At 50.6% G+C, this 12,220-nt stretch overlaps 1 protein-coding gene across 3 annotated transcripts in view; it reads right to left on the reverse strand.

The window, feature by feature from the left end:
• ELAC2 (elaC ribonuclease Z 2) overlaps positions 1-4,865 on the reverse strand; it is a 27,375-nt gene extending 22,510 nt beyond the window's left edge. For all 3 annotated transcript variants that reach the window (XM_059997800.1, XM_059997799.1, XM_059997798.1), the window contains exons 1-6: positions 4,575-4,865; positions 3,966-4,016; positions 3,767-3,837; positions 2,963-3,027; positions 1,691-1,748; positions 884-952 (exon numbers count right to left, since the gene is read on the reverse strand). In XM_059997800.1, the coding sequence (XP_059853783.1) occupies positions 884-952; positions 1,691-1,748; positions 2,963-3,027; positions 3,767-3,837; positions 3,966-4,016; positions 4,575-4,807 (547 nt within the window). In that variant the 5' untranslated portion in view covers positions 4,808-4,865. The remainder of the gene's footprint in view (positions 1-883; positions 953-1,690; positions 1,749-2,962; positions 3,028-3,766; positions 3,838-3,965; positions 4,017-4,574) is intronic.
• Positions 4,866-12,220: the final 7,355 nt, after the last annotated feature.

Raw genomic sequence — 12,220 nt, forward strand, 5'->3', positions numbered from 1 at the left:
GGCCGCGGTGTGGCGAACAGAAGAAATCCCTGCCCCAAGAGGCGGGCACACGGCAGCTGGTCTCAGCGACCCCCCGCCCCGCCCGGCCCTCTGAGCTGCCCGGTCTTCCGGGCTTGCCGGGCGGGCTCAGCACTGATCACTCGCACGTGTCGGAGGGTACGGGGCCACGTGCTGGAGCGGGGCGCACGCCAGGCTAGGGGCGCGGCCGCGGGAGGACACGCGAGGAGAGTGAGCTGGGCCGGCGCAGGCCCGTCTCCCGGCGGGTCCTGGGCTCCTCCGGCCGGGGGTGCGGGCTCGTCTGCCCTCCTCTGCACGCGGCAAGCTCAGACCAGGTGGCGGGCAAGGAGCCGGCCCTGCACGTCGCCCACAGTCGGGAGACCGACGCAGAGCGTCAGCCAGACCCCAGGGCGGCACGGACGCAGCAGTGCCTCGCCTGCAGCCTGCCTGTCTCCGCGTCAGGACCGCACGTCGGGCCCCGGGGCCTGAGGAGGCCCTCGAGCCCTTCTGACCGCCAACCGCACTCCCGCCGGGCTGCCGCTTACGAACAAGGCTCACCTGTGCCCACCTCTCCAAGCCCTTGCATCCCAGGAGGGCGCCCACACCTGTGGCAATGCCCCTGGCGATAAACGGGCAGATCTGAGGGCAGAGCCGGATTACCTGACGCCCCAAAGTGCAATCACGATCGTTACATACGAGGTAAACGCGTCTGTCCTCAAGGTCATAAGCTCCTTCAGGGCAGGAACTCCTCGGCTAAACTTCCTAATCGTGCTCAGAACACAAAGCCGGGTACACAGGCCAGTGATCGGCAGTTTCTGTTGCCACCTGCCTTCCTGACCCCGGACCCACGTCCTCCCACTCCTAGGAATCGCGGCCTCACACTCACTGTAGATGGGGACCTGGAAGACGGTCATGGTCTCGTCCTGGTATTCCGGCGCGGAGTGGGGTCGCACCGCTGCGGGGAAAAGACCACAGGACAGTGACTGCAGCAGCGAACGAGGGAGGCGTGAGGGTCAAGCCCACATCGCTGCCCACGACTCTGGCGGGAGTCTGTGCTAAAGCCGGAATTTCTGAGTAAACCAAAGTGTTTAGGAAAACGGCGAAAACATAGTTTCGTCAGCCACTAATATTTAGGTCAGCCACGGGAGAAGATCCACGACGATCACAGGCGATAACCCGCTAAAATAAACACGAAGCCGAGACTTAAACGTGAGAGACCCAGGCAAACGCTCGGCATCGCGAGGCCCGGGACACATTCTGAAATAAAATACTAGTGTTTCTACAGAAGAACAAGCCAGAGACGCACCGGGCTCTGCCGGCACATCGGCCAGGCCTCCTCCCATCAAGCGGCCACGCGCGTCCCGCCCAGTCAGCCGCTCACAGCCCTTCTAACTACAAGGGACCCAAGGCCACTCGATGACAAGAACCACCTGTAGGGTCAGGGCGGAGCCTTGGGGCCCCAAGGGAGACCCCCACCCAGCACGCAGCAGCTTTTAACTCACTCCTGCCTCCCCTGCCCGTGTTTGGGGAGAAGCGGGAGGTGAGGGCGCAGCAAACGCTATTTTAAAAATTCATCTCGCGTGGATGAAGCGTTTGACTTTAAGGTTTAATATCGTCAGCTTCTATGGAGTCTGACTTGAGAGACGGGGACATATGAGACAGAAATGGCAATGAGTCAGAATCAAGGACATACCCAGGTCTATTCCTTTCAGTGGACCAGAAAATATCTTGATAGCTTCCAGGTACTTTTCCTAAGAAAGAAAAATAAGGAAGTAAGCAGTGATGGCTGCACAGGAGGACACAGCAACACGTTCAAGTACACGAGAGGCATCAAAGGTACCGACATTAAACACAGTTCACGGAGTATTTTGAACTTCCTTCATACAAATATTTACTGAGTGTCCACCATATGTTAGATGCCACGGGGTCAGCAGGGAAAAGATGGGGTCCCTGCCCTCACGGAACTTAAGAATCCAGGGGGAGACAGAAACAATACAAGCGACAACCAGCAGCCATGGTGCTGAGGGAGCTGCAGATACGCAAAACGCGGGGAGCTGGGATCCGACCCAGCTGGAGAGTCGGGGCAGCTCCTGAGCAAACACCCTTTGAGGTGAGCCCTGAAGGAAGGACACAGGCGTGGCAAGAGGGGAACTGGTGCGTGGACGAAGGCCTGAGACAGGAAGGGTCTTCCGTGAAGAGCTAAAAGCCGGCCCGCAGCCCCGCCTGGTGACCAGGGCACAGATGCCAGGGCTGGCGAGGGCCTGGGCCGACAGGACCTGTGGGCCACGTGAAGGCGTTTGCACTGTGTGTACAACAAAGACCCTTGAAGTGTTTTAGGATGAAGTGACCCGCCTGCGGTTCCGCTTGGGAGGGGTCCCTCTGGCCGCAGTGCTGGACAGTCACAGGGGGGCAGCACTGGACATGGGAAGCAATGGCAGTAGGTGTAGGGACAGACCAACGAGAAGAAGACAGAGGGACGGCCATGCAGCATTACTCTGGGGACACACTTTACAGGGCTGGCCTTTTACCCTAGCACCTGGGAAGCGAACCCTTACGCTAACAAGGTGTACACAACCTCTCGACAGTGTCCTTAGCTGGCTGGGAAGGGACGAAGATGTCTGAAATGTAATAAATAAGGATAAAAGCTGACATCTGTTGTGTCCATATGGCGTGAAACACCTGATAAAGAATGACTGTTTTGCGTGTTACCTCGTTTAATCCTTAACAACTGCAAACCATTTCACAGATGAAGACACTGAGGCTCCAGAAAGGAAAGCAACTCAATCAAAGTCACAGAGTTAATAAGGTTTATGGACTCAGGTGTCTTTAACTGGAAAGGCAAAGTATTTATGCCAACGTCAATTAACTCTGGAGGGCAGAAGGCTGATTTGTAAAATTGGAAACCCTTGTTACTCACATTGAAATGGAGGGCTTAGCTTTGACAGCTGAGTCAGGAGAGACTCACCAGTTGTGGAGGTCCAGAGAGCACACACTTTGGAACCCCGGTTTCCTTTAAAGTAAGAATCATTCCTAAAAGGGACGAATAAAATCAGATCTCTCATCACCCTGACCCGTAGTTGCGGCCAGGAGGCGCACTCCTTACTCCACTTGCTGGTTTTCTGCTTGTTGTGCATGTGCAGAGCGGAAGGGATGCTGGCTAGACCTACGCGGGACACCGGCCATCACTCAAATGCCTCCAGAACAGGCAGGAACTGATAGTAGGGTGATGCACCTCGGGTGCAAAATCGTGCCAAGGCAGAGGCAGGCCACAGATTCCGCACCCTGGGAGCTTCCTGGCCTCACCTGAGTCTCAGCTCTGGGAATGAGACTGGTTCAGCCTCCACTCCCTCCTACCCGCTCCACGAACCTTACAGAATCTGGCGGCAAAACAATCTCGATCCTTCTCATGGATGGGCGTAAACAAGGGGGTAATCTGGACACTGGGCATCTGTGGTAGCGAGTGGACGGTCTCAATGGTGAATGCTGATATACTGACTGTAATCAGCATCACCACACTCTCCAGTCCGTCCCACACCTCCACTCCAGCAACTCAATAAATGAGGTCGATGGTTAACACCTGCAGGCAGCGTCTACTTTCAAATCTACTTTTCTGAGTCAGCTTTTGATTCTCCCTGCTGCAGCTGACGGGGCCGGCATAAAAAGTATTCCAGAGCCCCTGGATTCCAAAGTCGGGCAAAAAAAAGGGCCAGGCAGGTTAAAATCCCAGACACCTCCCCCCAGCCCCTGACTCGGGAAAGAATACACTCACCACACAGCCCTCCAACATTAGACCAGTGCATTCGGGTCAGGAATATGTTGTCCAAACGAGACACCTTCAGCCTAAGAAAAAGAAAGCGTTGGAGCAGGACAAAACAGAAGGACCAGGGACCCATTCTCCTGCTGTAACAACCCTCCTGCCTCAAAGCCGCAGAGTCATTCCCCGCCCCGCAGGAAAATGGCTGGCTCACTTGTGCTCCTGCATGAGTCGCTGGATGCCTTCCCCGCAGTTGAAGAGATACCTAAAGGACGAACATTACACCAGAGAGTCGTTAGATTCGGTTCTGTAAAACCTCTGCCACCGTTTATATGCTTTGCTGTACACCACAGGGGAAAACAACTAAAAACACGTGCTGTGCTACCAACCGCATTTCTGCTGTTGGGATGCTGGGGTTTGAACCCTCCTCAGCAGAGGCAGGGAGGGATCTGGGGCCTGAGTAGGCTCGAACTGGGGCGAGATGCGTCCTTTCCGCATCACCTCCTCCGCAGACCTGCCCACCCCCAACACGAACTAGGAGGCCCTGGTCCTGGGGTGCACGGGACGGGGCTCGGGGCCGAGGCTTGGGAAGGGAACGCTTATACCCAAGTCTGTCTAAAGGTCAGCGGGGCCTCCCGGAGCCACACGGACGGGGATATAGGGGATCTAGGCTCTCGCATCCACGCTGGGAAGGGGGGGATAGACGGGGTACCAAGCCCAGGAAGGGGCCCCGATGCTCTGGGCGCTCAGCACTGCGGCCTGCGGGGCGGGGCTTGGCCAGGGGACCCGCTGGGCCGGCCGGACCCCGGCGCGGCTCACTGACCGGTTGAACTCGGAGAAGACGTAGAGCGCAGCGCCTGCATCCCGGCCGCCGGCCGCCACCACCTGCAGGTACACGGTGTTCGGGCCCCCAGGCACCCACGACGGGCCGCGCTTCTCCCGCGTGCGCAGGTGCCGCAGCGGGTCCTTGGGCGGCCGCGGCCGGCGAGTCTGCCCCTGAGACATGGCGCGCCCGGCCGCGCACCGCAGCCCCAGCAGCGAGCGGAGAGCCCACATGCGCCCCCTCCTCCCGCTCCTGGGCGCAGCCGGCGGTCTCGCTCCGCGTGCCCCATGCACCGCCCCTCCGCCCGCGTGGCGCCCCAGCCAGTCAGCGCGCCGCCAGCCGGGCCGCCCGCCTACGCGAGGCCGCGCGTCCAATAGGGGGGAGCCTCGCCGCTCCGGACATGTCAATTGGCGGTGGCCATAGAGAGGAGGAATGCTAGAGCGCCCTGAACGGCCCCGCCCCTGGTCTCTTTCCGGCTTCCTCGCGTCAATTCTTTCCGGAAATCTTCCCTCGCCTGGGCGGGACTTCTGGGAGCGCAGGACCGGAAAAGGCAATGCCAGCCAGAGACCAGGTTCTCGGAGTGGAGTTGGCTGAGGGGTGATCGACCCGTCCCTACCGACTCCAAGGTGTCCCCTTAGACAAGTTACCCCTTTGTGGTTGTTTTTAGGATTAAGTGTGAGGAGGTAACTAGAGCTTTACCACAGAAGTTTTGCTAATTTTATTTCCATTGTAATTCGCATGAATACACGTTTCAGATGTTTTTACTGGCTTGCGGAAAGAAAAGCAAGAATAGGGGTTAAGAGAACAAGCTCTGGAACAAGCGAGTCCTGGGTCTCTTATTAGTTGAGTGATCTTGACCTCTCTGAGCTTGTTTCCTTATCTGTCAAGTGGGGATAGTCACAGTATTCACTTCATAAGGTTTTTTAGAATTAAATCACCTAATAATATATTTTTATTATGAAAATTATTTTAATGATTTATAAGCTGAACATCCTCCTTTAATTTTTTTTTAATTGGGGTATAGTTGTTTTACAGTGTTGTGTTAGTTTCTACTGGACAGCAAAGTGGAGTTCCCTGTGCTGTACAGCAGGTTCTCATTAGTTATCTATTTTATGTTAAGTTAGTGTATATATGTCAATCCCAATCTCCCAATTCATCCCACCCCCCCCTTCCCCCCTTGGTGTCCATACGTTTGTTCTCTACATCCGTGTCTCTATTTTTGCCTTGCAAACGTGTTCGTTTGTACCATTTTTCTAGATTCCAAATATATGCATTAATATATTTGTTTTTCTCCTTCTGACTGACTTCACTCTGTATGACAGTCTCTAGGTCCATCCACGTCTCTACAATGACCCAATTTTGTTGCTTTTTATGGCTGAGTAATATTCCATTGTATATATGTACCACATCTTCTTTATCCATTCATCCTTCGATGGGCATTTAGGTTGCTTCCATGACCTGGCTATTGTAAATAGTGCTGCAGTGAACATTGGGGTGCATGTGTCTTTTTGAATTATGGTTTTCTCTGGGTATATGCCCAGTAGTGGGATTGCTGGGTCATATGGTAATTCTGTTTTTTAGTTTTGTAAGGAATCTCCATAGTGGCTGTTATCAATTTACATTCCCACCAACAGTGTAGGAGGGTTCCCTTTTCTCCACACCCTCTCCAGCATTTGTTGTTTTGTAGATTTCTGAATGATGCCCATTCTAACTGGTGTGAGGTGATACCTCATTGTAGTTTTGATTTGCATTTCTCTAATAATTAGTGATGTTGAGTAGCTTTTCATGTGCCTCTTGGCCATCTGTATGTCTTTGGAGAAATGTCTATTAGGTCTTCTGCCCATTTTTTGTAAATCACCTGATAATATACTGACAGATCTTTGAGTGGCACTGCCACGGAACAGCCGCTCAATAAATGGTAGTAAAATTGAAAAGGAAATAAAATGTTTCAACCCACATAAAATATATTTAAATAAGCTACGGTGGTTAAAGAAATGTTGACCAGGGACGTCCTGGGGCAGATGGCCCAACACAGGCCTTTTGAAACCAGAAAAAGACCTACTATCTGCCTACAAAGTGAATGAGGATTTGTCCCTGAGAGATCTCAATTAAACCACTAGAAATACAGGGAGCTTCCTTAAGTGGGGATGATCCTTTACTTGGAAGTTTCACTCAAATATGAAACTGGTTCTGTGGAAGATTACCACCCAACTGTGTAAAAAGCATATTTTGCACTTGAAGTAACCTTCCCCAAAAGGATCGGGAAAACTGCATCTCTGTGACTTTACACCTTTCACGGGCTTAAGCCCTGAAATGATGATGATACTACCATCCCCATAAATATTCAAAATAAATATTTGATCAACAAAATGAAAAGGCAGCCTACAGAATGAGAGAATACATGTGCAAATCATCTGATAAGGAGTTAACATCCAACATACATAAGGAACTCATACAACTTAATAGCAAAAAGCCAAATAATACGATTTTAAAATGAGTGTCTGAATAGATATCTTTCCAAAGAAGACATACAAATGCCCATCAGGTACATGAACAGGTGCTCAATATCACTAATCATTAGGGAAATGAAAATGAAAACCACAATGGGATATCACCACACTCATCAGAATGGTTATTATCAAAAAGTTAAGGGATAACAAGTGTTGGCCAGGATGTGGAGAAAAGGGAACCCTGGTGCACTGCTGGTGGGAATGTAAAGTGGTGCAGTCACTATGGAAAATAATATAGAGTTTCCTCGAAAAAGAATTTTTTTTTTAAATAGATCTACCCTATGAGTAAATTAGTGATTACCAGGGGCTGGGAGCATGGGGAAAATAGGTAAAGGTGGTCAAATTGTACAAACTTCTGGTTATAAGATGACTAAGCTCTGGGGATGTACTGTACAACGTAGTGACTATAGTTAGCAATACTGTATTGTATGCTGGACAGTTACTAAGAGAGTAGATCTTAAAAGTTCTGACCGCACACACACACACAAAGGTAACTATGTGTGGTGATGGATATATTAATTAACCTCATGGTGGTAATCATTTTGCAATACATACTTATATCAAGTCATTACACTGTAAACCTTAAACTTACACAATGTTATACGTCAACCATAGCTCAATAAAGCTGGAGTAAAGACAGAAACAATACTAAACTTAAAAAAAAAAGTTCAGAAGTGCAATAAAATATTGATTTTTTTCCCCTCGGTGATGACTTTGATCCTTTTTTTAAAAAACTTAAATTCCACACAAAAAAATAAATGTTGGTTCTATTTTACTAGTTCCCTAGGCTCACATCTGTCAGGTAATCCCAGAACATTTATACCTTTAAATATCGGGTGAATCACCTATATAAAGTACTTGTATAAAGCTCTGAGATCTGGATGAAGAAATTAGGGAAGGCCTGGGTGCTTATCATGTGGTTTTCAGGGCACAGTATGCCTTTCTGCACTGATGCTCTGGGTCACATTTTATGCCTGGAATATGAAGACAAAAGCTAGTCTGAGGTTATACTTGAATTAAATTCCTTGAGTACAGGGCTGTCTTGGTCTGGTTCTCTCCTGTATCATTAGCTCCTAGGACTGGGCCTGGCTTATGGCAGGCAATTCATATTAGGAAGTTAGGAAGAACCCAGTAACTTAAATCAGACTGTGGCCTTGCAATTAAGCAGGGCCCAAAATTCAACCAGGACACCGAAGACGGTGTTATCAGAGGGAGGACTCTGGCTGGTACGTTCAAAAGGTACATCAGAGAGTCAGAGACAGAAAAGTGACCCCAGACTTGCTGGAGTGGAGGGAGCCTGACATCAGGGAGAGAGGCAACGGAGAAAATGGGCTTTCAGAACTCAGTGACACCGGCAATTAACAGAATCCAACCACTTCCTCTTGCTTTGAGTCTCTTAATTGTCCGCTGCTGTGGGTGCAAACTACCTTCCAACCCAGTGGCTTGAACACCATTTCAATCATTTTCTTGCCCACAGTTTTGCTCATTGGGGATGGCTTATCCCTTCCTCGCAGTGGGTACTAGGGCAGCTCCACGGTGGATGGAATATCCACCATGGCCTCACTTCCACGTTCGGGCTGCGAGCCAGGGTGCCTTGCTTCACCTCCACAAAGCCTCTCTCTCCCCGTAGAGGGTTCTCATTCAGTATTCAGGCCAAGGTTTTTACATGGTGGTCAGTTTCCAAGTTTCACTGAAAGTGAGACTTCAGGCTTGGAAGTTAAAGCAAGTCACAGCCAACACCCACTCAGGTACCACCATTTTTAAAATCTCTGGTGTATTTTTTTTAATATACCAGGAATGTTAAAAAAAAAAAAAAAAAGTGGCTCAGGCTGCATCAGGCTCTGAGAGACTGCAGCTCTGCCATCGTTAATGCCTCCCAGGCTTCATCCCATCTTATTATGTTTTTGTTTTGTTTTGTTTTGTTTCTGTTTGTTTTTGGCCACGCTGTGTGGCATGCTGGGTCTTAGTTCCCCAACTAGGGATCAAACCTGTGCCCCCTACATTCGAGCACGGAGTCTTAACCACCGGACCGCCAGGGAAGCCCCTTCATTCCTGTTTAGATACTGAGCATTAAGCAGTATCTAAATTAGATATTAGACAGGGCACAGGAAATGTTTGCTGAGGGCATAGAGGATGTGCCTAGTATTAGTCTGCTCAGGCCACCATAACATAACACCACAGACTGGGGGGCTTAAACAACAGAAATTAATTTTCTCACAGTTCTGGAGGCTGGAAGTCTGGGACCAAGGTGTCAGCAGTGCTGGTTTTTCCTGAGGCCTCTCCTTGGCCTGCAGACATCCACCTTCTCCCTGTGCCCTCACATGGCTTTTGCGCTGTGCATCCCTGGTGTTTCTCTGTGGGTCCAAATGTCTTGGCTCCAGTCAGATTGGACTAGGGCCTACTGCCACGGCCTCATTTTAACTGAATCACATCTTTAAAGGCCCCATCTTCAAATTCAGTCACATTCTGAGTCACTGGGAGTTAGGACTTCAACACATGAATTTGGGGGATGGACACAGTTCAGCCCCAAACAGCTCACTCCAGCCTCTCCTCCCCCAGCCCCCTTCTACTCAGAACCCCTCAGCTTTCCTGTGTCTGCTGCCCTGCGACCTTCAAGAGGAGAACTTTAAGGTCCCTCTTTTCCTATGATCCCAGCTGGTAGCTCTGAACCAGAGTCTGACATGAGGGGTTGGGGTCCTGCACAGACACTTGCCCAGAGGTAGAGAGGCCGTGAGGCAACTCCCTGTCCACCTGATTGGAATATTCTTCCCAGTTGAGGGGCGCTAACCCCGCCCCCAGTCGGCAGGTGCTCTCAATTGACACCAGGCTGGAACACTTAAGCCTTCTAGATCCTCAGCGCACGTTTATTTATTTTTTAAAGTATTTATTTATTTATTTGGCTGTGCCAGGTCCTTGTTGCCGCGTTTGGGATCTTTTAGTTGCAGCATGCGGGCTCTTAGTTGAGGCATGTGGGATCTAGCTCCCTGACCAAGGATGTAACCCGGGACCCCTGCATTGGGAGCGTGGAGTTTTAGCCACTGGACCACCAGGGAGGTCCCTCAGCGCACGTTTAGATCCAACCCACATCCTCCGTGGTGCATCTTCTGGGTGGCTCCCACCATCTACCTGCCCTGCGGCCCTTCCTCCATATCCCCGGGTCGCAGCCTGGCGGGTCCCCCCAAGACTGGTCCCAGCCCATGGCCCGGTCTCAGGGAAACGTCCCGAGGAGTGCGAGCGACTTCGCCACTAGAGGGCGCAGTGGCGCTGCAGCCAAGAGGAGTGCGGAACCTCCAAGGAGGAGGCTCCTTCCTTCAGGGTCCGCTCCTTTCAGAGCTTATTTCTAGCGGTACCAAGTGCCGAGCACATTGTTGCCAATAAAAAACAAACAAACAAAAACACAAACAAAACCCCCCATATTTCACCGAGGAGCTTACAGGCGGAAGGCTGGCAAATGTGAACTGTAATATTCCCCCTCCCTACACGCACACCAATTGATAATGAAAAATGTCAAACGTTCTTTGAACACGCACTGCTTAGATCCCGCTGTTAACATTTGCTGTACATGCTTTTTCACACATCTGTCCTCTGTCCATCCCTCCATCCATCCAACAGTCTGGGCTGTTTTTATGCATGTCGAACAAAGCGAGGCATATTATTTTGAGATTGTTTTTTGGGTCTGACCTTCCCCTCTTCAAGCAGCTGGCGAGCCCCCTTGAAAGTCGCAGGAGGGGGCTGTGGCCGGGATAAAGGCAAAAATAGCCCCAGAGTCTCCCTTGCTTTTGTTTCAAAAGCATCCGCTTCTGGGAAGAGAGGATTTGTTGGATAAATCTGTTGGACAGAGACCAATGTCTCTGGCAAAAACGTGAAGAGAGAAAGGATTCTCTGTGAAACTAGGGAGAGTCCCTTGGGCTGAAGGAAAGGCAAATGTGGGCTGAGGCACAGGGAGACGTGTGCCCCTTTCCCTGGCAGAGCCCCTGAAGGCTGCAGGACTCCAGGCAGATTGGCTGCCTGGGCATCTGGGCATTGTGGACCCAGGGTATTTCTGATCCAGATGATGAGCATCGAAGAGCCCCGTGGCCCGATGACTGAGGACCAGATGTTCCCCCCACCCCCATTTGCCTTGATAACGTGTGAGCTGCCGCTATACCCCATGTTACGGACTGAATTGTGTTCCCCCAAAATTCACACGTTGAAGCCTAACTCCCAGTACTCAGAATGTGATCGTAATTGGAGTTAGGGCCTTTAAGCAGTTAATTAAGTCCAAATGAGCCATCAGGGTGGGCCCTAATCCAATCTGTAGGAAAAGGAGATTAGGACACAAAAGAAACACCAGGGATGCTCCAGGACAGAGGAGGAGCCAGGTGAGGACACAAGGAGAAGCTGATTGCCTGCAAGCCAAGCACAGAGGCCTTGCAAGAAACCAAACCTTGATCTCACTCTCCCAGCCTCCAGAACTGTGAGAAAATAAGTTTCTGTTGTTTAAGCCCCCGTCTGTGGTATTTTGGTATGGCAGCCTAACAAATTGATGCGTGCCCACCTCCAGGAAGCTGACACGGCCCCTCAGGAGGCTGGGGACTCAGAAACCCTGAGGTCTGAATTTTCTGCCAACTCAGCGTGGTAGCTTAAAATAGAAATATGCAAAAGTAGAAGAAATATAGTTAATATATATATATTTGTTTGCACAGTTGACTTTTTGCTGAGAGCATAAGCATGCGTGTTAGTGATAGTTATTTTCTGTGTACAGAGGATGGCGTCAGAGGAGCCTTCTCACAGAACATGTGGCATGCTTGGGCGTTTGAAAAATGAATAGGAGATTTCCAGAATGGCAAGATGAGGAAAGTTATTCCAGCCAGAGGGAACAGCAGGGAGATACGAAAGATGGGGGTGTATCCAGAGAACCGCACACAGTAGTTCAGTGAGTGCTGACTGTGATGGGCACGCCTCCATGAATTTAAATGTAAATCATCTAATCCTCACCGCGGTGCTGCCATGTGGAGCCTATTAGTGCCCCATTTCACAGGTGAGAAAACTGAGGCAGAAAGGGATTAATTTGCCCACGATTACAAAGGTCATAACTAACAGATTTACTCTCCCAATTTTTCACCAGTAGATACCCAGTATTGTGCTTTTCAATCC

The sequence above is a fragment of the Delphinus delphis genome, chromosome 19, assembly GCF_949987515.2.
Source record: "Delphinus delphis chromosome 19, mDelDel1.2, whole genome shotgun sequence".
Lineage (NCBI taxonomy): Eukaryota > Metazoa > Chordata > Mammalia > Artiodactyla > Delphinidae > Delphinus > Delphinus delphis.